Below are 26,058 nucleotides of genomic sequence, written 5' to 3' on the forward strand. Positions count from 1 at the left end.
GACAAGGTGCTGATGGGGATACGTCACAGCGTAGCGCCGAGGCTGCGCGCATCGCCAAGTCCCTGAAACTCGGACGCGTCAGGAAACGGACAAATCCTGGTTTGGGTTTGGATCGACGGCTCTTGTGAGCGGTGGTGATGGTGGGTGGTCCAGGCCGGGTTCATCGACGGGTGGTGGGCGGCAGTGGAGCATTCATCCCACCCCCTTCTTCGGGTGCTTAAATGGAACCACCGAAAGTGCTCGGGCCAGCGCATCAATCCGCTGTAAGTTACTGGGTCGTCAGCTATTCTGGGGATGGGGTCGTCTGATGATCAGCACACTTACTACCAGCAGCAGCAATCTCCTCGCCAAGGACGGGTGGGAATAGATCCTGGACGATAACACGGGTGGAATAAAGACGGGATAGCCAAGGCATCCAGCCTCTGAAACCAGCAACCGTCAACTCAATACGAAAAAGGGACCCTGTTGCAAGGAAAGGAAGGGAAGAAAACTGCGACCCTAACTCTAAATCATGAATCTACCGTAAACGCGTGCGGGCCTCGGGAAGTGGCCTGGGTTTCTCTTCCATCTCATCTCGGCTGTCGAAGCTTGGCTCCAGACCGTAGACGCTATTGCTATTGGTGAAGGCGCGTGGACGCATGCTCCAGATAGTTTGTCCCGCTAAGGCATTGGTTCTCATCATCCTGTACGACAAGCCAAACACATCTGGGTCAATCGAGATGCTGCCCGTGTCGCAGTTGAGTCTCTCTTTTCCTCATGACCTCGTGAGGTGAGTGAGGTTCCATCCGAGGCCTGGACCGTCGCCGTTGTGGCTCTTTGTCCTTTGCACTTTAGTTTCAGCCATACAGCAGCAGGATACAGCGCCAGTTCCTGCGACCTTCAGCTTGCGACGTCGAAATTGAAGATGCAGCACAGCCACGGCGAAACAGCTCGACAGGGATGTGCTCGTGCAGATTGTGTGTGTTCCTCGGGTGTGATGTCAGACGCAGCAGCCCATCCATCATTTTTGCTCAACACCAAGAACTGAACTGTCAGACCAAAAAAGTCAATGAATCAATCCCGGCGAAGATCTTGGGACGGGAATGCAAATCCTCCCCCATCTGCCAAGGCTATTTCGACTTGACAACCATTCATGGATCCAATCTCGTGGCGCTAACATTGTCGTTGGGCAAATGAGCAAAAGTCAGTCTATTCTCTCGGAGTTTCTCCTACCCGTTTCTTGGGTCTTGACAATCTTGACGCCGTCTTTGCAGTCGCCAGTGCCAATGACATCAAGTCTTGTTTCCCCTCCCTTTGTCCTGTCCTTGACAGCCACAGACCTACTGTAGGCATCTCCAGGTTTGTAAATCAAGGCAGCCCATAACGGCAAGGTCACGCTGATCCCATCTATCGTCATGATTCTGTGTCTCCCTTGAGCCTCTAGTTCTATGGCAGCTGCGCTACCCAGCCCAACGAGGCAAGGAGGCGCTTCCTAATCTTCCCCTATTTCGATCATTCCACCCTCCTTTGATCGCTCTGATGCCTCTGCGATGCTGTCCATCATGCCAACGACATCATCACTTTCCCTCACCGCTGGCCGTCCTGTAGTCTACTGTATCCCATCCCCTTGCCCATTCCAGGGCAGGCACATGCACGCGCCAATTGATAAAATGGCGCTAACGCCCACTGGTGATGCTGGTTCAGCTGAGATGCTCCGGGCATCAAGCTCCCAAACTGGCACTGGTCGACCGGGGGGTAGAGGCTTGGCCCATCCCCTCCTCCGGGCGACTCCTCCAGCCAGTAGCAACCCCTGTGTCTTCATTCATCCGCCATGAATTAATTGAATTCCCATCGTGTGCCCCTCGCATTTGCATTTGTAGCCCTGCTCGCCCGCTGCTTCATCAGGCTCATGCCTGGGTATCATCCCGGTCCCGCAACCGTTCGCCAAAGCTTGTCGCGGCTTTGCCGACCGTGCCTCCAGCCTGCGTTGAACAAGTGTCCAGGTGGTTGACGATAAGTTGGAAAGTTCCAGACCAGACGCGACCGCTGTGGCACTCTGTCGCCGTTGCAGTAGGTATGTAACGCTGTATCATCTACTAGGACTTGCCCTCTCGAGCAAGACGATGAGGCCTCTTGGGTTTGGGCTACGCCTGACAAAAGGTACTGAACCTCATTGATTGAGGCGCCACCACGCCTGTGCCTGTGCCTGTGCCTGTGCCTGTGCCTGTGCCTGTGCCTGTGCCTCCAGTCTAGAATGCGCCCCAAACATCACCTCTCAAGTCTGACAGCTCCTCTGGGCCATCTCCTCGTCTCCGTTGCTGCACAAGTTTCGAATTTTCGGGATGGACATGTCCATGAAGGCAAAGACATTGCCAGGGTAACTCGAAGCGATGCCTCTCATCCATCGCGACAGCCAGCGGTTGGTTGGTGATTGGTGGAACACAACACTACATCTGATGGAGCTGTAGCAATCCCACATCCTCGGGACTGGCCCCAGAGAAGTCCACTTTGCGTGAAGCCGTCTTGAAGCTACATCCTTCAGTCTCCTGAAAGATGGGGCTACTAGACATATGGCAAAGGGATGATCTTTCCAATTGCCGTTTCTCGGTCACTTCGGGGACAGGGGCAGGGGATATCAACGATCAGGTGAGCGGACAAGCAAACATAGCTGAGATTGCGATACACAACAACGTGCCTATCAGCTTTGAAAGCGAGGTGCTCGACAGGCAGGGGGAAAACAAGCTTATTCTAGCTTTCAGGGCAAGCTGGCGACCTGCAGGTCGACCCAGGTACCTATTGTAGGAGAAGAGCATCGATGCTAGTTCGGAGATGCTACGAAAGGACTGCCACCCTCGTCACTACCCTGTTTGTAGCTATCTTAAATATGTCCTACTGAAGCTTTTGGGGTGGTATTAAAGCTTTCCTGGCGGCTTGAGGCTCGGCTATGAGACAACGATGAAGAAAGGTGTCTGAGTAGATGGCTCTCGGCAGGTGGTTTGCCGATATAATACAACTAGTTTGTACAGAAAGTTATAGACATACTTGCCATTTAATAAAGCATGCGGCTGTTGGATCATGGCAAGCTTCAGACAATCCGTTTCCAAGCGTCGCTATGAGAGCATGCAACCGTGCCAGTTGCAACTCGATGCCACCAACTCCCGGTGTTTCCGTCCTTGTCGAGAGAAAAGAACAAAGAGACCGTCACCCATTCTCACTATAACTCCTATCAGGGCAAGCCGTACATGTCCATGCGCCCACCATGTCGTTGCGGGGATGCTCCAAACAAAGAACTTGTTTCTTTGTTCTCTGAATAGCCTCCCATGGACCAAGCCACCCTCCAGAGGTATCATGCTAATTCTGGATCCTTTGAAAGGAACTCAGACTCCAGCGCTGGTATAAGACCAGAGGATCACGTTTATTTCTTTCATCCGCGACCTTCTTTTGTTCTCATGTTCACTCCTCGCCTCCCTCTCTGAATTTGCAAGTCTGTTCGGGAACCATCACAACTCACTTCCACAGTCGCAATGTCATCTTCAGAAGACTCCTCGGATGAGGAGAGACATGAGCAGACACGCCCGGTCCATCCTCTTCACATCCCCGCTAACAACTACGCAACGGCTTACAAGTCTACCTGGACTCTGCCCAAGTCGGGCATGTTGGAACCCGAGGACATCGCCCTCCTACAGCATGTCAACTGCTCCTATCTCTCGTCCGGGCGCGCTCCCACTCTGCTAGCTATCAAGCAGCATGCTCAGTGCCTCACCAACCTCATCCGAAAGCTCGCTCCGACACTTAGCGGATGCGCCTTGGACATTTTCGGGGAGGAGCAAGATGACTATGGCGGGTTCAAGGACCAGGCCTTTGACTGGTTGGCTTGCCTCGACAAACCCTACGAAAATGATGATGTTTCACATCATGAACCCCTCTGGGCTCTTGCAAATACTGTCAAGGAGCAGTCTGAGATGAATGGCATCGTCCATCAATGTCCTCTGACTAGAGTCCCTGACATGGGCTCTTCAGCCAAGCAGGGGGCTACCCGTCGTCCGTACATGACACATCATGACCTCGTCATGCACGCCAATGAGTGTCTTGAGATTCTCGACCACGAGTACTCCTCCACCGGTGGCCTCATGTCTCTCCTTCCCACCGGCGTAGAAGGCGACACAGATGAGGATCGAGTCCATTTCACGACCGATGAGCTCGCCGGCGCTCGCAACACTCTTCTTGGCCAGTGGCTTCTTCATCACCAGCATCTCGTCGGTCGAATGCACGAACTTGAAATCAGCTACGCCAATGCCCTTGATATTCTCGGCAATGAGGCCGAGGTCCCGCTGCAGCTGATGAGTCGTGACGGCGTCGACGGCATCTCAGGGGGTCGAGAGGTTGCATACCCGCAGGACAAGTTCGTTCTCGCCAACATTGGCGACGATATCACTGGCTACATCCACCGGATGATTGACGTGGCCGAGGCCCAGATCGAGCAGAAAGAAAAGATCTGGAGAGCCAGCGGTGTTAGCGGCGAGCGCATGTGGATGGAAGAAAGAGGAGGCAAAGTCTACGCCAGAGGCATCGTGCCCGTCGATCTTCTGACTCGGTTTTATCGCATCAAAGGCAAAGGTCACAAGTCTCCCCTCTTTGTGATCCCAGCCGCCGAACAGCACCCGGGTGTCCAGCAGACTCGGCGCATAGAGGAGCGCCCAACGATTGTCTCTGTCGTGACGCCGACCTGGCCTGAGCGCGTGTCCGAGTGGGAGACTAAGCAGAAAGCCAAACTGGACCAGGCGTCGCAGATGGATGCGCAGAATCAGGTTCTCATACGGGACAGAGTCGAACTGCAGGACATGCTGGCCGTCAAGGATGCTGAACTGCGTCAACAGAGACTTGAGCTGTCGTTTCACGAGATGCGGCTCTCTGAGGACGAGGCCGAGGTTAGAAAGGCTCTCTACTCGCAGATCACGGCGTATGAGGAGAAGATGGAAGAACTTAGATCTGTGTTGCCGAGCAAGTATCACAGTCTCTTGGATGTGGACACGGAACTGCGAGAGGAGGCTTAGAAGGGCCAGACACGTACAGAGGGATGCTGAGTTGGTCTGATTATTCAGTTTTCGCATAGTCATCTTCTATTTAGCTTCGGTCTTCCTAAGCCAAAAGAGAGCACAAGTAGTATGCCCATCTCTATCCCCATGTGACGCTTCATGCTTTATCTACAAGCAAAGCCTTCTACTACCCAAAGGTATACAAGACGAAGCACTCAGCAAAGTATCTCCAAGTTCAAAGTTTCCAAGTAACGGGGCGAAGAAAATCAGTCGGTTGGTCGAGGCTTCGGGGAAAACGGCCCATGTGGGCAGTCTGGGGTTGTCGCTTTGATCATGTCTGCTGCCTATCATTTTTTGTTAGCTGCCTTCGGCGGCATCACTGACCAAAACTCACCTTTTCAGCAATGGCATAGACAACGGCCTGTAGATGAGCCGAAGGGATCAGCGGCATGATGCTGGCGTCGACGACACGCAGATTGCATGTTCCATACACTCTCAGCTCAGGGTCCACAACTCCTCCCATGTCTCGAGGCATCATGGCGACAGTTCCAGATGGATGCCTCTCAGTGGTGAGTCCTCTTAGAACCTCCCGCATCAACTTATCATTATCTGTCGTGTTGAACGCTGTGTACGGCTGCGGCATGAGTTCCTTCATGGCCTTTGTCTCGATGAGCTTCATGTTTAGCTGGAGTCCAAGGACAATGATCTCACAGTCGATGGGGTCGGAGCAGTATCGTGGATCGAGAAGAGGGGAATCGAAGATGGACGAGGTCGAAGGCTGGACAGTGCCACGAGAAAATGTCTTTTGGGCAGCGACAGTAAGTTGACCCCAGGAGTTGGCCATTGTCTCGAATATCCCCATATCGTTACTGATGACTTGTTCTCGAAGAATCTCCTTCTGCGCTTTATAACCAATCTTGACTGATCGGGGGGCATCGTCAGGAACGGCCTCTCCCGAACTCTTGTCGTCGACGAAGTCTTTCTAGGAATCGGTGACGGATTGGAGGTTGGGGAATGCCACTGTGTTGATGAGAGGTGCTGTCCAGGGACCTGCACACCGTTAGCCAATCCCCTACCCGATATAGAATACAGATAGACATGCCGGTTCTATTGTCAATGTACATGCGAGAAACCTGGTCATGGACTTCGCCAATGATTGCGTCGCTTTTGAAGAGGGAAGAGTTGCGGTCTGTCCATGGTCAGCCTGATCATGAAGAAGCAAGGAGAGGCTTACAGTAATAGGTAGCGTGTATCATGGGATGGTCCTGCAGATTGTATCCAACCCCAGGTAAGTCGATTTCGACGGGAATATCGAGTGATTCAAGAATCTTGGCTGGTCCGATGCCTGAAACCTGAAGTAGAGTTGGAGAGAAGATGGCTCCAGCAGATACGATGACCTCTCTCTTGCAGACAATGGTTCTTTTCTTTGCCTTTTTATTCTCCGCAAACTGCACGTAATGTCAGCTTATTACTGATCACTTAATAATCTTGGATATCTTACCTCTACGCCAACGACACGTCGACTTCCTGTGAATCGGTTAAAGGGCTCCAAAATGAGGCGCGTAACCGTCTGTCCTGTAGCAATGTGAAGATTAGACCTGTGACCTGCCGAGTTGAAGTGAGCCTCTCTGGCATCTGATCTCGTTTGGTTGGTGGGATGCATGCTCGATGGGAGAAGCATTGCTCCTGCGGCCGTCCCGTTGTTTGGGTCGTCAATGATGGGGATGCCGAGCTCTGAGAATCCATCAAGCACATTTGCTACACCCAAGTCAGAAACAGTCGTTTAATAAAAGACTATGGGCAACTCACTGGATTGGATGTAGAAGTATCGAGGATACGAGACGTGGACTGAACCATTGTTTCCGTGCATTGACAAGTCAGGATGGATGCGAAGTGCATCAGCATCCTCCTTGTAGGCATTCGCCTTGAAGCTTTCCGACTATCGTGGGTTATTTTTCTACTCCAAACGGCTCAATTTTCTTCAACATGCCTTCTTGAAGTAGGGAAGCATGTCATTCCAGGACCATCCTTTGTTACCCAGTTTCTCCCAGCCATCGTAGTCAGAGGCAGGGCCCCTTGTCCAGCAGAGGCCATTGAGAATAGAGCTTCCGCCAATGGCTTTTCCTTGAGGGATTTCCATGTACTGATCATTGAGATAAGTTTGAGGTTTTGTAATCAGCCCCCATTCGTATTCGCTCCAGCCACCGTTGCCGATTACTCCTGGGACAGGGAGTAGGCCCTTGGGGATCGTGAGGTTTCTGGCATCGTCCCTAAGGAGGGGTCAGTCATGAGCGATGAAGCCTTTTTGGATATGTATGTACAGAGGACCTGCCTCGAGGACGAGGACGGAAACTGCAGAGCGTCAGCCAGATTGTCCCATATCAGCGACAGACATTGAGCTACCAGATGAGTTCTCAGAAAGACGGTTGGCAATAGTCAGCCCAGCGGTACCTCCACCAACGATGATGTAGTCATAAACACTGCGCAGCGTATCATTCGCAGCGTCCGGGGTGAAATGAAGAGCTTCGGACCAAGGCAGAGCACACAAGGCCACGAAGACCAGGAGAAGGCCCCAAGCAGTCATGGTGATGATGAAGTGTGGTGAGTCGAGAAGAGCAAATCTCGAGATGCGAGCTTAAATATCCAAGAGCAAGAAATCAACATCAGTGAATCATTGAAGCTACGAAGCGAAGTTGTGAACGCACAAGGCATTTGTTTGCAAAAAAGCATTCACCGAGATCCAGATTTGTTGGCAGTGGCAAACAGCTGCCAAGTCAGATCCAGGCATATACTCTTTTTTTTGGTCTATACGTATTGTTACGAAGGCTCATATAGCTTATCTCAAGAGTAGATACTTAGGATATTAAACTAGTCATTTGATGCACGCTCACATTGTGTATCTCAGCACGAGGATATTGCTGCGGCTCAGGAGGCACTCCTTAGAGGATGCACTATACCTCGAGTCGTTGTCTGATACTTTAAACTATTACTAAGAAAATGAACATGACCATATATTCAAGACCTTTTGAGAAGAGCCTCGCTGGTATTCGGTCTACATTTGGGTAGTTCTTATCTCAGTTGATGCTGGAATACCCTGCTCATATTCCCTGCCATGTGCTTCTGATCGCAATATAGTTGAGCACCAAGGCAAATAACTCAAGTCAGGTAACACTTCTTTGCTTTTTCTCCAAAGATGGTAAATATCTTGTGATATATGTCTTGTCAGTTATGGCAGGGGCTCATCATAACTTGAAGGCCTGGGTGTTGGTTCAGAACGCAATGACAGACAAACCATGGCCTTGATTTGGACTTTTCAGAAGACACCCCTAAATCAGTACATACTCGCTAGGTAACCAGAATTATTTATGAAATTCTAATTCCTCGAGTACAATTACAAGTCTGAATCAACTTCGACGTGGATTCTGCCACACCAATGGTTCTCAGGCTGAACAACCAGGTGATGGCATGGTCACACAGCATTGGCTTCCAGAATAATATGCTAAGAAACTTACCCTTTCCAATTAATCAGTCAAATCCGAGTCTAAGCATACCGATTCAACGCTGTCCATGAATAACACTCTGGGCTTCCTGGACCTCGGACCCGTTCGGTGCATATACCCCAGTAAGAGATACCAACCTACCGCACAAGTACATTACTAAGCTGCCTGCAAGCATATCTTGAGTACGGCCCAGCGGCTTCAACTCAACACCAATCATAGCAACGGCAATTGTCACGATCTCGAAACACTCGGCATCAACTCATGATGCTGTTTCTTTCGAGACAATGTGCCACCAGGAGCTTCCGGATACGTAGCCTGCCCGCGATTGGCCATCGCCGCTCCCTGCATCTGGCTCCCCCGTTCCTCCTCGACGACTACATCCCTCGATATCAGACCCTCAGCTCCAGGGACGTGGTCAAGAAGCGCTCCCTGGCGTATGCCCACCTCCGCAACTGCAACCTCTGCCCCAGAGAGTGCGGCGTCAACCGGTACGAGAAGACGGGCATGTGCCTCATCGGGGAAAAGGTAAAGGTCAACACCATTGCCCCCCACTTTGGCGAAGGTCAGTGTCAGTGTGCGCTCTGTGCTTTTCTGGCTCCCTTGCGTTTGCTACATGTCATGCGCGGCGTGTTCGATTGTGTTGCTGACTCGTTGGCAGAGCCCTGTATCCAAGGCCACAATGGTAGTGGTTCAGTCTTCATGAGCGGGTGTAACTTAAGGTGCATCTTCTGTCAGAACTTTGACATCTCTCACCAGCGCAACGGCATGGACCTTACACCCGAGGAGCTGGGAGACTGGTACATGAAGTTGCAGGAGGTTGGCAACGTCCACAACATCAACATCGTCACCCCAGAGCATGTAGTGCCTCAGGTAGCGCTGAGCATCCTGCATGCCAGGGACCGTGGCTTGATGGTTCCAATCGTTTACAACACATCAAGCTTTGATTCTCTAGCCTCTCTCGAACTAATGGACGGGTTGGTCGACATCTACCTGGCCGACTTCAAGGTGTGGGAACCCAGCACCTCCAAAAGGCTATTAAAGGCCGACGACTACGCCACTACGGCCAGGGAGAGCGTCAAGGCCATGCACGCCCAGGTCGGAGACTTGTGCTTCACTGGAGACGGTATCGCCAAGAGTGGGCTATTAGTCCGTCATCTTGTCATGCCAGGCAAGGAGGCTGAAGGGGCCGAGATCATGAGGTTCCTGGCCAAGGAGGTGTCCCGCGACTGCTTCGTCAACATCATGGAGCAGTACCACCCGGATGCGCACGTCGGAAAGAAGAAGCGAGGCAAGACCAAGGATGGCGAGGCCGACAATGAGGTCCGATACGCGGACATCAACCGCGCAGTTACCGATCAAGAGATCTCCTCGATCCGGAAGGCCGCCATGGATGCTGGGCTCTGGCGCTTCAACGACCCACCAAAACATGAAGGGTTTGCGATCTAAGAGATAGGCTATCTCTCGGTTGGATTACACAATGAGAGAATGAACCTTGCCGCGAGGCTTCAGAATCAAGCCAACTTCGGGGACTAAGAACGCCACCACCTGGCCAGAGCGACCCAGATGGCTTCTGCGGCTCATTCAAACCGTCAGAGGCAAACCGGGTGACCAAGTCTTTCAAGTCCCTGAACAGAAACCCAGTTCTATTCAGGATCTTATTTGTGTGGCACGGATCCAACGCCCCAGGAACAACCAACAACGAACGACAACGCGCCCAACGCTAGGAATGGACGTTGGCAAAGAAAAGGTCTGGGCAAGGCCCGGATCTCGCTGAGTGCCCTTTGTCGGGACCGTTTCCGACCGACAAAGCGTCTGCCAACCCCTCGTCCCAATATAGCTTTCCTTGCGTTGTCGGTGGCGGGAGAGACTGGTCAGGACGGCCAATATCTATCCATTATGGGTGCCGATCATCTTGCACTGAGGACTTGATCATTATCATTCTCCTTAGCAAGATCACGCTATCCATCAAGATGAACACGACATTTCCAACTGTTCACAACATGGTACCACTACCATCCATCGCTGCCAGGATCACGCCGCCTCCTGAGGAGTTGAACATTATTATCCCCAAGTCAGAGACACGCCCTGTTATTCCAGCATCACCTGGATGCATCACACAAACACCATCTGGGTCGACGACTAGTCCTTCCACGCGGAGGAGGAACCGAAGACGCTCGTCTAGTTCTCGTGCTCGTCCTCCCCATGTTGATGTAAGGCCTGTGCCTCACGCCAACTCGCACCTCATCTTCTCGCCACGGCCATACGAGAGCCTGTATGTGGAGCGGGCATACCTCACCAGCGCTCTCCAGCAACACTCTGGCCGTGCTGCAAACCTAATGAGGCAGTACTCCATCGTCGAGTCGCAGCTCCAGGGTCTTCCCGGAGACAAGGGCCGACGCAAACTACGCAAGCAGCTTGGCCTCCTCAAGTCAAGGATCAACGAGGCCTTTGAACAGGAGAGGGCCATCTTCTCTCGCCTCACCGAACTCTACATGGAGATTCAGAGCCGCGAGAGCTGGATGCAGATCGGGTACCAACAGCAGCAGGCGTGGTCCATGGACAGTCCCAGCGTCGGCACCCCTTCTATCTACAGCCCCATGTCCTACAGCCTGCCCACGCCTACTACGCCCCTGAACGGAGCGTGCGCAGAATTTGTACCTATGGGCTACTTTGGCGATGTCCATCATCTATCCGAGTCCTCGCTGGGCCAGGAAAAGACCGAGGCGAGCCTTGGCCTAGAGACTGTTGACGAGGCCTGCGAGGATCTCTTATGCAGACCTGATTTGCCCTGCGAAAGCGTTGAATCAGACACGACTCCCGCGACTCCAGTTGCAGCCGACGCCCCGATTGTCGAGGCAACTGGCTTGGAAGAGGCATCTGGTGATGTCCGCACCATGGCTGTCAGGAAGAGACGGTTCAGCCTCCCTTGTCTCCAGAACGCATGGCCCGAAACATGAGCCAAAGCAAGTGCTTGGCCATGGTGTTGTTACAACATCTGTTCGATATGAGTATGCATTGGTACGAATACGCTCCATATAAACATGTTTGAATATGTACGACGAGAAGCTTGGATATAATCAATGGAGCACAAAGCAACAAAGAACACTTCTGTATGTAAGACTAGGTCATCTTCATTATATCATTAATAGCATATCAGCATTAGCATCAAACAATTGTATCCAGGCTGCTCATTTTTGGGTGAATGTATACCTACGTTTCTCAAAACCATGTCGCTAATATATCAATCTACCACCCCATTTGATCTTCTTCTTTTTTTTTACGCAAACTCTCCAAATTGTCCGTCGTCAAACCCTAGATCCTTGGCCGACTGCTGCTTCTGCTGCTTCACATCCTGAGAGCTCGGCGGAGGTGGCAGCGAGAAGCCCTTTGCACCTCCGGGTCCCGGCGGCGGCGGCGGGAGCGCAAAGGATTGCAAGTCTCCCGAGCTAGATCCTCCCGCTGGTGAACTCTGCTGCTTCCGCCTACCAAACTTGGAGCCGCCAAAGCTCACTGTAATAGTCTCTCCATCCTTAAGGCTGTAGTCCCGTTTCTCTTCCTCCTCCTTCTTAGCCGCTGGTCGACTTTGCTCGCCCTCCCAGCCGAGAGCTTTGCGCGCCTCCTGCAAAGCAATGGATAGATCGAATGCCTCACTGCGCTCCTCGAACCCAATACCCAACACCGCGCGCCTACCCTGCGGGTCCCTCACCGTAAGAGCAAAGAAACGGCTACTATCCAGCACAGGCTCAACAACAGCAGCAGCGGTGTACGGCGCAGCGGCAAACAGCTGTCCAGTAGAGGCGTCCTCGAGCACGGCGTCGACCTTGAGCTTGTTCTCGGACGAGGGCGACTCGTACGCGGTCTCGAGAATGCGTAGTCGGGCGGTGAAGATGTGCCGCTTGGGATCGGCGGTCCAGGCGCTGGCAGAGTAACCCTTTGTAGACGTCAGGGGAGGGATGTTGTAGACGTGGACGGCGTTGGCGACGAAGAGGATGCGCTGGATGGCGTCGCTCGGGAGGGGAGTGCCTGTGGCGGGGTCTAGGAGCTCCATTGGGGGTGTAATTTTGAGGTGTTTGGAAAGGAGGTGAAGAGGGAAAAGAGCTGCCTGGTGATGGATGCTAATGTGGTGTTGCGACGTCTAGGAGGGGCACACTCGGGTCGGTGGAGGGGCAGAGCGCGGGGCACCTCCGTTTTACTGTAGGGTAGGCGAGTGGGTGATGGACCCTGCAAATGGCCAGACTCGAGCACGCTATAGAATGATGTGATTCAACTGGCTGGGCATGGAATTGAGGGTGGTCGTTCACAACTACTCTCGAATTGGGTGTTGAATACCGGTATAATCTACCATCATGGCACCTACTACGCAGTATGGTGGCCATCTTTACAGGGAATACAGCGGCATTCCCCTATCGTTCAGCGGTGTTATCGCTCGGCCCCGCTCCCCGCCGACCCCGCCAAAAGTGACGGGACTGGAGAGCTCTCACTGACTCACCAGCGTCAAAATCTCCCCTCCACCAAATCCAGACCTGGGAATATCATCATCCGCTCATAGAAGAGACGGCGATACCCTCTCCACGACCAAACAATGGCTACCGTCGAAGCAACCCGTGAGTTCATCCCTTCTATCCCTAGTTGTTACCACCCGCTAATACTCAGTAGCCGCCGCTCCGGCCGAGCAGCAGGACCAACCATCTTCAACCTCCGACTTTGAGTGCGCCTCCCCAGCTCTTACACCCCCCTCACCTCGCTGACAACTCCCCCAGCATCGTGTCAACCTACCGCGGCCTCCTCGAATCGGACCCCCACCTCACCAAGCCCGTCGCCGCCATCGAGTCCCTCATCGCGCTGCTAAACGCCCACCCCTCGACGACAGTCTTTGAGACTCTCGAGATGGTCAAGGTCCACTCCGACCGTCTCAAGGACTCTGTCGCCAACCCCGTGCCCCTATCCGCCGGAACGGACCTCTTCTTGCAGTACCTCGTTTCGTCTCTACGCCAGCAGGACGGCAGCTTCGATGCGGTGCGACAGCATTTGCTCCGCAACGGTCGCCTCTTCGCGGCGAGGGCTAACGCCGCTCGTGAAGGTATTGCCGACGCGGGGTGGAGGCTCGTCCGCGAGGGGCAGTGCATTCTCACGCACGGCGCCTCACGATCCGTCGTGGGAATCCTGGAGCGCGCGGTGCAGGACCTCGGAGCTGCCAAGTTCAAGGTCATCTACGTCCGCGAGGAGACGCGTGTGGAGGAGAGTGACCGCGTCGTCCGCGAGCTCCGTGAAAAGGGTATTCCAGTTGCCGAGATCGCAGAAGCCTCGGTTGCCTACGTCATGGGTCTGCTGCGGCAGGTCAACATGGTGATTGTCGGTGCCGAGGCCGTCACCTCCAACGGTGGCATCATTTCTCGTATGGGAACCCTGCAAATCTCCAAGTTGGCTGCCCAGGCTAGCGTACCCTTTTATGTCGCTGTTGAGACGCACAAGTTTGCCCGCAAGTTTGTCATGGACCAGCGGGACATTGGCTTCAAGCAGGACGTGCTCGACTTTTCCGTCAGCACCAAGAGCAAGCAGCCCGTCGATGCTGTCGACTTTACAGTTGGTATCCCATTCTTTTGCTCTTCTTCAGTTATCTGACAGATTTATAGCCCCCTGATCTCATCTCCAAGCTCATCACAGAGAACGGGATTAAGCTTCCTGGCTACGTGTTTGAACAGCTCCTCGATATCTACGGTAGCTTGAACAGCTGAGCGGCGCTCTTGACGCAAACAAAACAACGCCGCGCCCGCCCTCAGTCGAGACAGGCGCTCGTCTTTGGGAGACGAGTCCTGTTAAAGACCCAGGGGGGTCACCTCCAGCTCGCCGAGCCCTCATGATCACTCATGGTGTATCTCTATTGACCGCAAAGATTCAGCATCCAGGCAATGAAATGGCGTTCAGGATTAGTATAAGATTTGCTAGGGACTCTGGACAAAAGTTGGAGCTATTAATGTGCTATGTTTACGAGAAGGGGTACCAAGGGATGGTCATGGACATGGAAATGGTACACCACATCAATCTTTTGGTAGAGGAGTTCAAAAGCCACGCTCTCAGGGGCCGATACTGGAACATAGATGATCAGAATACATTTGCTATCTCAAGTGAGTGACAACCTTCCTCTTCATCCCTAGGTACCTTAGGTATTGTGACAATCTGGACCTTGATAAAACACCGCCTTGAAAGAAACACCCCCAAAACAACCAACCGACTACTAAAACAGTCGTTTGTGGCAAGAGAAACTCCAGGAACCTACTCCCCATGCCTCACTACCCCTGCTCCTAAATCAAACTTAGATATCCCGAACAAGCCTGGCCCCAACCCATGCATAAGGGTAGTTCCTCTGATACCAGTTTACAAAGCTCGCCCGTCCCGCAATGCGCGGGTGCGTAGCCCACGAACCGCCCAGCACAATGTTGTGCTTGCCGTCAAAGAAGTCGGTTGTGTACAGAGGATATAGCGACATAGGCTCAAAGCCCTCGTATCGCTCGAGATTCGAGCTCGTCCACTCCCATACACCACCCATCTCAGACTGGCCGGCAAGCTTGTTGCCTGGGACGTCACTGGCATGGGGTGCCAGTGCCGGAAACCGACGTTGGCGTCGGTCAGGTCAAGGAACAGCTCCGAGGAGCCGTCCTTGGCCGATTCGGAAGATTGCGAAGGTGGTGTCTCCTCGACGCCGTCATTGACAAGGTGACTATATGCATATGTGAGTATAGAACTAAGAAAGGCTCTGCAAGTTGCTTACCCATTAACTGCTGGCACCGTCTTTGAAAGGATCCGTTCCGCATCAGCCCTCTTCTGCTTGTTGACGTATGCGTAGATGCTCTTGGCCTCCTCAAAGGTAGGAATTCTTCCACCCATCCATGAGGCGCAGCCAGAAAGCTCATCATACGAAGCAAAGACGGGCCAGTCTAGAGCGTACTTGAGGGGCACGAGCCCATACACAGTTCGCACATACTTGCCCTCGAGAAACGAGTCGGGGACTTGGTTGCTAACATGGCCGTTCCCATTGGCATGTCCATTCGAGTGTCCATTGGCGTGCCCATTAGAATGGCCGTTGGAATGACCATTGGTATGGCCATTGGTATGGCCATTGGTATGACCGTTCGAGTGGCCGTTGGTATAACCGCCATTGGCACTCCCGTTCACTGTCTTGGATGGATCCCAAGACCACGATGCGGGTACGCTGTTGATCTTGGTGCTATATAGATATTGAGCGTACTACAATGCAAGTTAGAGACATATGGGTGTGCTGATATTTCACTTCATACCTCTTCGTTCGTGATGGGCCGCCCCTGAGCCTGAAAGGCGTGGATCTTTGTTTGCCGAGCTGGCTTCTCATTATCCCTGTAACAAATTAGCTTGATGAGATCACCAGTAGAAGAGATTTAACATACCAGCCAAAATGACCAGAAGTATCGGTGCAATCCTCAGGATCATCCATGCCCAAGGTGATGGTTTGCTCAGGGACATTGAACCATTGGTTCGGCACTCTTGCCTCGTAAGCCTGCTTGGCCATCTTCTCAAAGTTAGGCTGTGCTGTATGAGGCGGCGGTAGTGTCTTGTCGCTTTGTAGCATCATGTAGAGCAACGTCTCGATGTGCATCAGCTCATGTTCGAATCCGACCCAGATGGCCCTCGCAACATGCCTAGGGATCTTGCTTGCACCATCTCTATACAGGGCCTTTACTCGGGATCGCACTCTTCCCTGATACGCTGTGATCTCTTCAACTGGAGGCCATTCATCAGGGATCTCAGAGTGCGTATGACATAGCTCGGGGTTGTCCACATCAGGGTCAATTCCGCGCTCAAAGATGGAATAATAGTAAGCGGGATCAGTTGGAGCCTGACCCGTAGTCTTGGTCAACTGAATGTCAAGGAAGGTCGGAATGTGGCCGAGGTAAAAGATGCAAGCATTTCGAAGCTTGATGGGCTTCTCGTTGAGCTCCTCATGAGGAAGCATCCCCTGGGTCACTACATCCCATGCCTTCCACAAGGCCTCCCAGTCTTGGACTGCAGGAAGTGGCCCAGCGGCGTAGAGTGACGGGATCAAGCTGAAGGGCATGGCGGACTTTTGCAACATGTGAAGGCCTAGATTGGTAGTTGTTAGCATCCTTTCTGCAGTCTCTAAATATCTTGTTCTTGTTAACCCCCCCACGTCATCTAACAAACAAGAGCTAGACTTGCCGACCCGGGCCACAAAGGGAAATACCAATATGCAGCCGTCGGATCACTGGATGCATGCCTTGTCTTGATTCGCGGGGTAGTCCGGGGCCATGCCATGCCATGCACAACCCCAGGGGCCTCAAAATCCAGTTTCTGGGGTGGGAATATTGATCACGAGGAGATGCGACCTACCATACTCGTCTCCCCGGCTCCAACGACCCATCTCGGTCAGGCCTGACTGGGCCCAGAGCGTCCTCGTTTCCTCGTCTGAATACTTCAGGCTCTGTTCAATCTCAATTCGCTCATGCGGCATGACTCTTGATCCGAGGACATCGGTCGGGCGAGTGGGTGCAACAAAGGCTTGATGGCGGCCGCCTTCATCATCGTACACGTACTCGCCGATGACCCTCCATTCGTCTACCTTGAAGGCTTCCTCAGAAAGAAGTTCGTTGGCATGGGAAAGGCCGTTGAGGATGAATCTGTGTATTCTGTTAGTCCTGGAGAGCCGAGGCCCATCTATGATTGGCTTACTGATGGGTCAGCCCCTTGGAGTCTGTATAAAACTGTCGCATTAGCATTGCTCCCATGGCTGCTGCAAGTCATTACACACCGTTGTACGCATGGCTGAAACTTGGTTAGCGAGGCTGATTGTGAGGCGACGGTTTCACTTACTAGACCTTGGCTGGGTTATTGCAGGCATCGACACCTACAATCATGGAATCTGAAGGTCGGAGAACGTCCGCAAACCCTCCCAAGAATGCCGCTGCTTCATCTCTGGAGAAATTGCCTGAGATAATGGAATTAGTGGATAAAGAATCCAAATTCTCATCAAAACATACCAATACTGGATCCCAGATGAAGAATACACTTAGAGCGCCCGGTGAGGGAGGGATGCTTGAGCCATTCCCGTCCGTCGTCATATGTGCCCAGCAGGCCGTGATACGACACATACTTGAAGTCGGGGACCTGTGCGAGGGTCCGCTCGAGCTCTTTGCGAGAAAGATCCAATGCAAAGTACTGAATGGGCTTTGCGAGGTCCTCGAATGCTTGCAGAAGCAAACAAACCTTGCGTAGATTCCTTGATCGTGTTAGAAACGCGGTCGGCATACTGAGGGAATCAACTGACCCGCTTCCTAGCTCGATCACCATGGAACCCTCAGGGATCTGCCTCGCAATCTCGGCGGATGACCGCTTCAACACCTCAATCTCATAGTTGGTCAAGTAATACTCATCCAGATACGTGATCTGGTTCAGTATAAGCAATGGTGAGCAGAACAGTCCCGGTGAAATCAACATACATCCTCAAAGAGCTGTAGCCCCCTCTCGTTGTATAAGAGGAGCGTGGGAAGCTTGCGGGGCCCATCTTCGGGGTTGAACTGGGAGATGATCTGATCCTTTAAGTTGATCTCGACATGCTCACCACGAATATCAATGATATCTGGCAGCGCTGGTGATGGCTTGCTCACCGCGGGCCTTGCCCCTTGAAAGACGGCCGGAGGCGCGTTGATGGAAGAAGGCATTGCAAAGCAAACGCAAATGACAACGAAACAGTGAGGACGCTTCAGCTCGGGACGGGACGTGCTAGGGATGTGGACTGATGGGAGGTATTATATTTTATAACGCGCAACAAGAGCAAGAGCAGAGGCGCGTCCAAGGGCGTCGGCCTCGTCAGTAGTCCTCCCCTCCAACGCAGGTGCTCCGAGGTACCTGAGGATCTCTGCCTCCTGAGTGGAGAACATCTCGGACAACTCCTCATCCTTGGGGGCAAGGCGTCTGAGCCGAGCCAGCGGCCACGGCCAAACAACGCGGGGGGACGCCACACTATCCTTAGTTCAGTGAATCGTCATGATACCGAAGGGGCAACGATGAGAGTCTGAGCCAGGAACAGCGGTCCACTTGGAGGCGGTACATGGAAGGCCGGCTGGGCGCCGAAGAAAGCAAATCCACCTCCGTTCCGCAAGTGTCGGAGCGGTGGGAGGTGGAATCATATCTTGCCGGGCCTCTCACGGTGAACCATTTCGAAATAAGTTTGTCATGGACTGCAGCTCCAAACTTGCAAGCATCAGCGCTTGTGGAGAGAGAGTGGGAGAGGTCGGGAGCTGGCAAATCAGGACGTCATGAGCATCACGCCCCACGCCCCACGCGCGTGGGAGGCGATGCTGGGAAGAGCTCACGAGGCCAGCTCCGAGGTATCAGGCTTGCGGGATGTTTGATATTTGGGGGTGAGCGTCGAGCTCCCTAGGAAGGGAGGGATCGATGGTGCCGCGTCGTCTGGTTGGTGTCGGGTATTTAAGATGATCAATGGCGCTCGCGTTCGCTGTTGTGCATGGTGCTTCGGGACTTCAGCCTTATCTTGCGTGATAAAGGCGACTTACAGTTACCCCGGATATTCGAGATATGGGGGATCCGGGAGGTCGGTTCAGCTTGTATGGTACTGTACGCACGGTATCCCACATCCAGACCTCCTCATCTGCTCCAGCATTCCCGAAACCGACTGCACCATCTCCTGCAGAAGCCACGGTTACCTTGGCCGTCGTCCTCGCCGCACGCCCTGCCTGCGACATAAACCGGATTGTACGGGTCATGGACTGGAATCAAGTCGTCGTCTGAGGGTCGCACGTGGAACGGGGTTCGCCGATCTGGAGATAAGTTTGCTCCTTGTCCTCTTGGTCGTCGTGTGGTCGTGTAAGCTCCCCGCGAAGCTTCCGGCATGCCGACTGCAGACCCCTCTGTGCGCTCCTGGCCCATCCACTAGGGGTGCTTGATTTGGAAGCATCTGACAAGGGGTAAGCACTTCTGGGCTTGGTGACATGCATTTGCCCAGTCTTGGCAAGTCTGACTTGATGCCGACGTCATATGCTCTGTGCTGAGCTCTTCTCGTTGGTTTCACAAGCTCAGCCAGAAGCTGTTGTGCAACCACGCAGCTCCCCGAGAATGGTGGGCGAGAGCGCCTGGAAGGAATGTAATCCCACGTCCAAGCGACCCGCCCGCATGGCCTCAGTTTCCTCGATGATCCGGCAGGTTTTGCCGACTGTATGCGTACCGGCCCGGCCTATGCTCGTGTGAGCAGTACCAAAACGCTGAGATGATTGTCAATTGCCGTCATCTTGTTCGTTGAAGCCGTTACCGTAAGCGCATCAATGGGTCGACACAGACGATGGAGTCAACTGCTGTGCATGCCTAGGTTGTATATCCCTGACCGCAGCGTGGGGGTGGCTATGAAAACAACTCAAAAGAAGGCTGGCTGGCTGTCTGTTTTTCTTTGTTTGTCCGCGGGTTGAGGGAGGCAAGATGATGCATCCCATGGTTTGTCTGCCTGATTAGGTATGCCATCAGTTCCTGCCTGTTGGGGCAAGTCGACGAGCTCCTGCTTGCTTCAGTAGCATGGGTAGCTCCTGCCTCGTGCTGTTCTTCTTTCACAACTTCCCAGACATCAATCTCCACCCTCAATTGTCTATATCGCCCATCTAAACACCATACATACCCAGATCACTCCAAGGACCATGAAATCTTTGTTTTGGGTGTCTCGCGAATTCAGTCATGCCTCCAACGCCTCCCAAATCATGCATCTATTCGAACCAGCTTCCAAAATCCCAGCAGAATACCACGCCACACATTTTCTTTTCCATCCTAATGCACCAATGCCCAAGGCTTGCATTCATCCCGGTCATCACCAACTCCTCTGGTTTACGGATTCCCATGACGAATTCGTTACATCTGTTTTGGTCGTTATAGCCTCCCTGAGCCTTGTCTATCCAGAAACACCATCCCGTCGAGTCCTAGCCTGTTCACGGGACCCCAATTCCCAACGAGCCCGCACCCGCAAACTCTTCCAAGTCATTCAATACCTTCCCGATTCGTTGTGACTCGATCATTTCAAGCTTCTCCATCGAAAATTCAGGAATACTTTGCCGGAAGATGCCTTCGTCAAGGCTTGGGAGCAGCAGTTGGCTTTCCGACAACGAAGAGGGCGATTTGCCTGTATCACCCATAGGGGCTGCCTTGGCAGATAGTCCTTCTCCTCGATGTTCCAAGACAACTGGGGGTGATTCAGCTAACCCAGATCGCAGTCCAGCCGAACTTCCCATGGCTGAAAATGATAATGCAGGGCTGATGCTGGGGCCGTGAGTGGAGCCCGACGCCCCTTGATGATCTTCTGGCACGCTCATCGAACGAACAGGTTCCCAGCTGCTACCACGCGACCTGTCAGACCCTTCGTCATGTTGAGATCGCTGTCCATCATCCGAAGGGGATTCAGGAGACGCTTTGTCCGCTTTTGTGTACGACTCATCCAGGCCAGTATCGCCAACAGGTCGTATACTCAGTCGCCTAACCCCAAAGGACGGGTTGGACATGGGGTCGGCGTTGTTAGCCTGTCGATTGAAATGGCTTTTTGCATCCACAAAGTACTGATTTAATTCTTCCAGGTATGTCAAGTAATTTTGTGCCACCGGTAGATACTTCGTCAGCTTGTGCAGCGCCTGACAAGACATCCTTGTTGTCACGCCTTCAAGCACACTGGTGCTCTCATCCATGTCCCGTTCAATGCTTTCCGAAACTACCATTCGTTGTTGGATATCCATGATGGGAAATTGATGGGCGTATACGGCCATAAAGCCAGATAGCCACACGGCAAACACCGTCAAGCATGATTGAGGAAGCTTGTCCTTGCAGATTTCAACCAGATCGAGGATATCCCGGGACGCTCGGAAGACATTGTCAGCAGCCTCTTCCCAAAACTGGTCCCGTGCTGGATCTTGTGCACTCGCAAGGGGTCCTTGTGGTCTGCCACAGCGGATGGGCAGAAATGGGAGATACTCTCGGTTAAGGATGATTTGGCACACCGAAGATAGCATATGTAATGATACATATGTATTCGTAGCTTGGTGATTGTCATGGCGGTAATAGTTTTGGCGTGATAGCGTGAATGTGTCCGGGAGGTCTATATGAAATCGATCCAATCTCTCTCTCAGCTGGCGGAATGTCGATCGACTGTCCCACGGTGATGCGGTTTCTTGCGAGCGGCCGCCCGCCGTACTGTACTGGGAAATGTCGCTCCAGATCGCAACCAACTGCACAAATCGGCTCAAGGTACTGTCGTCGTTGACTTTTCGTGAAATAGATTCCTCCGGGCATCTCAGATATCCTGTGTAAACATCCAAAGCAAGGTCAAACGCCATCTCTGAGCATGGCAGTTGTATCCCAATGCTCTCCAGGGGGATGCTCATAGTCCGCTCGCTGCCGCAGGCCATCATGCGGTCAAGAACCAGACAACTATACATAGTACGTCTTCGAGACTCCCTTATGATCCCAATTTCAGATGACCTCGTTCGAGATTCATCGGCCACGGTGACTCGAGCTTCTCGAATCTTCATAATGTGGTCGTCGAGCCCAAGCTTGAGGAGTTTTGCCATCCGTATTGCAACACCAACATACATCCAAGCGCTAGAGTTGCTAAACGCATGGCGTTGACTCCACTCGAATAGTCCCAGCATCAGAAATGCCTGGACTCTTTCCACGGTGACAACGGTCATGGCTTTTCTCAGAGGACCAAGTGCAGTCGTGAGGGCATTGGCAAAGAACTCAGAGGCGGCTATCGGGTCGGGTTTGTGTTGTATTGTCCGTGGCCGCACGTTCCCACCTTGCTGGCTTGACAGGTGTGTCACGTACTTGACAAGATCCGTATGAAAACGAGCCGTGAGGGTGAGGATACCAAGGAGGACCAGGTTCAACTCGGACGAATGGTGCTGTTTCTGGCCTTGTCTGCGACTCATTTTCTCCTTCAAAGTTGGTAGATGAATGAAAGACAGCTCCGTCGCGAAATGTTGCTTGTAGATGGCAAATAGCTGATCCCACAATTCTATCGTTAGAAATGGATAGGTGAGTATCTCTTCAGCGTAGGCCGTGGATTTTTCGCTGTCCAAACCAGGCGCTTCGTCCATTTTCCTTGCCCTCTTCCTCTCGTGAGGGCTATCCTTCTCTTGCCTTCCGCTCGCTGGGGGGTCAATTCTTTTGGGAGCAAGAGATGTAGCCTCCGGGTACTGGCACTGGTGGCCTCCCTTGATACAAGTATCGCAGGGACTGTTACCGCCATCATTGTCGCACTTGATTTTCGATCTGCGGCATCTCAGACAAGCAATGCTAGACCTCATCGGCTGCCTCATTTTCGAAGTCTTCTTGCCTTCTCTGGCACTTGGGTGAGAAATAGGTCGATGATCGTCGGTAGGGCCCCCGGTTGGCTCGAAACCGCCGACATCAGGCCTGGATTGTCCGTCTAGGAAACCAACCCGATGTGAGACCGGCGGAGTGGCCTCGGGGGCAGAAGAGAGCTCCTCGATTTTGCGCTTCGGAGTTGACTGATTCGAGGATGCGTTGGACAGCTCATCAGCCTCGGGGTCCGCAGGCGAGAGTATTGACTGAATGCGAAGTTGAGAAGCTATTTTGACGAGATTGGGCTCTGAACAAGAACCCTGTGTGTTATCAAAATTCAAGATAAGGAAGAACGATCCCCGGAGAAGTCACTGCCCGTTGAGTCAAAGTCGCCCGTGAAGACCACTAATCGAGTTGGAGAGCAGATGTGAAGTCCACAGTTGCTTGTCCAAGTATCGTAATCGACGATCGAATGACTAAACCGATCAAATCAAGAACCTCCAGTTTTCGCTAAAGGAGGTTGCAAGATGGATCGAGCCAGTGTTGCGAGCCTGGACGATACAATCGACTGTCCAGTCTCTCGAGTGTACTGGACGGAGCGATCAAGTTCGAGGAAGGCTTCACCTGGTTCTGCTCTCATGAACGCATTGTGGCGACAGGAGGGTTAAATTTCCGGCAAAAGGCAACTACTCTTGGCCGAGATCGTAGTTCAGTAAGGTCGAAGGTAAGCCAAGGGCAAGATTGTTCAAGAAGAAGCCGATGAAAGGGAACCGCAGGCGAAACTTCCGAGCCGACCGCTAGGTTCTCAGGCCCGACTTATTAGTTGTCATGCCTGGTCCACCGCCTCCCGCTTATTTGCCTACTGTGCTCGGCATGTACCAAGCTTCAGACCTCATAGTACGTTGGCTACAATGCGCACGCCCTCCTGGTCTGTCTCCCTAGGTAGCTCAAGATGGTAAACCCTGGCGAGTAATCCGCATGCCAGGCGTGTGGGAGAGCTGGGTAAGGAGATAGGAGCCGCTAACGAAGCGATCCATCTTGCCTCCGATGGTTGACCCCACAGTAGAAACCAACAGAGCTCAATTTGAAGTCCGCACGTCTCTGCCGTGCCGATTCCTTGTGTGCGCCGAAGGGCGTGGCTAGCTAGACCAGTTCGTCCGTTGAAGCCGTGGCCGGCCGTGGCAGCAGGGAAGTCTGGTCCCTGAGCAGGGGCTCCCGGTGTCCACCACGCGGGTAGGTCCCGCAGCTCGGTGGGCATGGTGAGCGCGAGATGTGTCCAGACATCACGGCCCAAACAACGACCCATGCTCGCTTTTTGGGTTGGTCAATGGTACGGGAGGGAATGCCAGCCGGCTAGATCCAAGGCCTAACTTGGTAGAAGATGTTAGCCAACCAGATCACCCGCAAATAGATTAAGCATCTCGTATGATCGCTGCATAATAGCTGTTGTTATCTCAACGAAGACGACGGCGACATATCCAAAACTGCCAGCCACGAGGTCGAAAGTGGTCGCGCCATCGGGAGGCCAACCGACGCCTCATCCGACGACCACGCTTCGGTGTGAGTAAACCAACCACGCTGAGCAAGGCATCCGATTCCGCAATAGCATGAGCCACTACGTAATGATGGGGTAAAACGTACCAGCTATCGTCACGAAGAGCCTCTGTCCTGTGGTCAAATCTGGGGCTGACTTGAGTTTTGACACCCCTCGGTGCAATATCCGAGGCCGCCGCCGGCCGTTTTCCCCAGCGTTCCGGTGGGGGTTGATTCTCCTAACTAATTGACGTGCACTGGGCGGGCCCCAAGATCGACTCTCGACCTTTTCCGAGCATGGAGAAGGGAACCTGGGAGACTAGGAGCAGACAAGACGTGCAGTAGTGGACGCATCAGCGTGTATCCATACTTCCTTTTCCAGCATCCATGCGTTCATGACGGCAGGCAGAGAGATGAGAGTCGGATGCTCAATCGCCTTGGCGTTGAGAGCCAAGAGATGCTCGTACTCCCAACTTGTGCGCCATTGTATCCCTACTACGGACAACGTAGTAATGAGGGATTGACTCGTGATGATGAAATCAGGAACCAAGAACGGCCCTACGAGGACTCCCCATTCGGAAGCGCCAAGGACAGCCAGGGGACCGACAGGCATGCGGAAGAGGGTGTTGTCATTAGTTTCCTTGGCGATCGTGCAGTTGTCCGACTGAGCTCGGGCCTTGATAGAGCGACTGACGAAAGGATTGTCCGACAGTCGGTTTGGGTATGCATGTAATAGGGCTGCATGAAAGTTGTCGCTGATGTTTGGTCGGGGTTTCCGCCAGGAGCAACGCTGTGACTTGAGCATCTCAGGCGATCGGATAGCACAGCACTTGCAGAGCTTCACACTCTTCTCCAGCGACATCGGCGAGTTTCTAGCCTCGATTATGTGGATGGGACAGATACCAGATGGATACATCGAGATTATGTGGAACCTGTTAGTGGCACGATTCTGACCAAAAGCATGGACCCGCGTGGGCTTCGCCCAGAGCAGCTCTCCCAGTACAATTCGAGGCCAGCAAAAGGTCAAATGGCGATTGAAGCGTCGGGACGCAATGCAATAACACGATGCAAAGGGGAGGGGCGTATTCGATCATCAGAGACATCGTTACTCATGCTGTGTCGGATGGTGCACCGTAGCGTGCAGTCAAGTCATGGCGCAAGGAGCTGCAACCGGCAGCTAAAGTGAGAGCGGCGGCAACTGCAAGAATGCGTATGCAACATAGCCAACCATAACTAGGAGGAGAAGTCAAAAGATGGGTCCTGGTTCCGAAAAACTGGTAAATAAATGAATTCTCAGTGAAGTTGTAATTGTTTGATAAAAAGTTCCATCGATGATCAGGGCCCATCATTTTACGGAGACACACGTGGTTCGTGACCGCGCCTGCCTCCTTTTAGAAAGGATCAATTCTTGGAGGAAGGCACGAATGAAGCTAAAAAGCCTTCGAGGAAGGTCAAAGGAGAGCGTTTACAACTTCATTAATAACATCACGGGCATACATCCAATTTACAGCAATCTACGCAGTTCCTACGCGGCTGCTGACTGTCGCGTCCCTGGTTTATGGATCCATGGATCCCAAGTGACTCCATCGTCTTCCGTTTTTCCATTTCTTTCACATCATGGATCTCTCCTTGAGATGTTCTCATAATCCCCTACGGTCACGATGACAATC

At 52.9% G+C, this 26,058-nt stretch overlaps 9 protein-coding genes across 9 annotated transcripts; 4 read left to right on the plus strand and 5 right to left on the minus strand.

The window, feature by feature from the left end:
* Positions 1-3,503: 3,503 nt before the first annotated feature.
* Positions 3,504-5,033, plus strand: MRS44_010087 (uncharacterized protein; the record flags this gene model as incomplete). Its single annotated transcript, XM_046269975.2, has 1 exon — positions 3,504-5,033. The coding sequence occupies one exon, from the start codon at positions 3,504-3,506 to the stop codon at positions 5,031-5,033; it is 1,530 nt and encodes a 509-aa protein (XP_046131462.2).
* Positions 5,034-5,281: 248 nt separating this feature from the next.
* Positions 5,282-7,599, minus strand: MRS44_010088 (uncharacterized protein; the record flags this gene model as incomplete). The annotated part of the gene is made up of 9 exons (XM_065619992.1): positions 5,282-5,359; positions 5,410-5,997; positions 6,092-6,204; positions 6,250-6,463; positions 6,517-6,773; positions 6,825-6,863; positions 7,053-7,285; positions 7,337-7,367; positions 7,419-7,599. 9 exons carry the CDS (start codon positions 7,597-7,599, stop codon positions 5,282-5,284), a joined length of 1,734 nt encoding a protein of 577 aa, XP_065476181.1.
* A 1,180-nt stretch (positions 7,600-8,779) lies between these two features.
* On the plus strand, positions 8,780-9,961 carry MRS44_010089 (uncharacterized protein; the record flags this gene model as incomplete). Its single annotated transcript, XM_065619993.1, has 1 exon — positions 8,780-9,961. The coding sequence occupies one exon, from the start codon at positions 8,780-8,782 to the stop codon at positions 9,959-9,961; it is 1,182 nt and encodes a 393-aa protein (XP_065476182.1).
* Positions 9,962-10,485: 524 nt separating this feature from the next.
* MRS44_010090 (uncharacterized protein) lies at positions 10,486-11,472 on the plus strand (the record flags this gene model as incomplete). Its single annotated transcript, XM_046269973.2, has 1 exon — positions 10,486-11,472. The coding sequence occupies one exon, from the start codon at positions 10,486-10,488 to the stop codon at positions 11,470-11,472; it is 987 nt and encodes a 328-aa protein (XP_046131459.2).
* A 320-nt stretch (positions 11,473-11,792) lies between these two features.
* Positions 11,793-12,563, minus strand: MRS44_010091 (uncharacterized protein; the record flags this gene model as incomplete). Its single annotated transcript, XM_046276516.2, has 1 exon — positions 11,793-12,563. One exon carries the CDS (start codon positions 12,561-12,563, stop codon positions 11,793-11,795), a length of 771 nt encoding a protein of 256 aa, XP_046131458.1.
* Positions 12,564-13,097: 534 nt separating this feature from the next.
* On the plus strand, positions 13,098-14,250 carry MRS44_010092 (uncharacterized protein; the record flags this gene model as incomplete). Its single annotated transcript, XM_046276515.2, has 4 exons — positions 13,098-13,119; positions 13,172-13,223; positions 13,276-14,098; positions 14,149-14,250. The coding sequence occupies 4 exons, from the start codon at positions 13,098-13,100 to the stop codon at positions 14,248-14,250; spliced, it is 999 nt and encodes a 332-aa protein (XP_046131457.1).
* Positions 14,251-14,828: 578 nt separating this feature from the next.
* Positions 14,829-18,225, minus strand: MRS44_010093 (uncharacterized protein; the record flags this gene model as incomplete). Its single annotated transcript, XM_065619994.1, has 12 exons — positions 14,829-15,099; positions 15,156-15,233; positions 15,285-15,760; positions 15,811-15,886; positions 15,937-16,630; positions 16,898-17,184; positions 17,237-17,258; positions 17,316-17,329; positions 17,378-17,492; positions 17,545-17,783; positions 17,832-17,950; positions 18,004-18,225. The coding sequence occupies 12 exons, from the start codon at positions 18,223-18,225 to the stop codon at positions 14,829-14,831; spliced, it is 2,613 nt and encodes an 870-aa protein (XP_065476183.1).
* Positions 18,226-20,493: 2,268 nt separating this feature from the next.
* On the minus strand, positions 20,494-24,113 carry MRS44_010094 (uncharacterized protein; the record flags this gene model as incomplete). Its single annotated transcript, XM_065619995.1, has 2 exons — positions 20,494-23,175; positions 23,757-24,113. 2 exons carry the CDS (start codon positions 24,111-24,113, stop codon positions 20,494-20,496), a joined length of 3,039 nt encoding a protein of 1,012 aa, XP_065476184.1.
* Positions 24,114-24,707: 594 nt separating this feature from the next.
* On the minus strand, positions 24,708-25,304 carry MRS44_010095 (uncharacterized protein; the record flags this gene model as incomplete). Its single annotated transcript, XM_065619996.1, has 1 exon — positions 24,708-25,304. The coding sequence occupies one exon, from the start codon at positions 25,302-25,304 to the stop codon at positions 24,708-24,710; it is 597 nt and encodes a 198-aa protein (XP_065476185.1).
* Positions 25,305-26,058: the final 754 nt, after the last annotated feature.

The sequence above is a fragment of the Fusarium solani genome (genome assembly GCF_023522795.1).
Source record: "Fusarium solani strain SB1 chromosome Unknown bctg00000006, whole genome shotgun sequence".
In the NCBI taxonomy this organism is placed as follows: Eukaryota; Fungi; Ascomycota; class Sordariomycetes; order Hypocreales; family Nectriaceae; genus Fusarium; species Fusarium solani.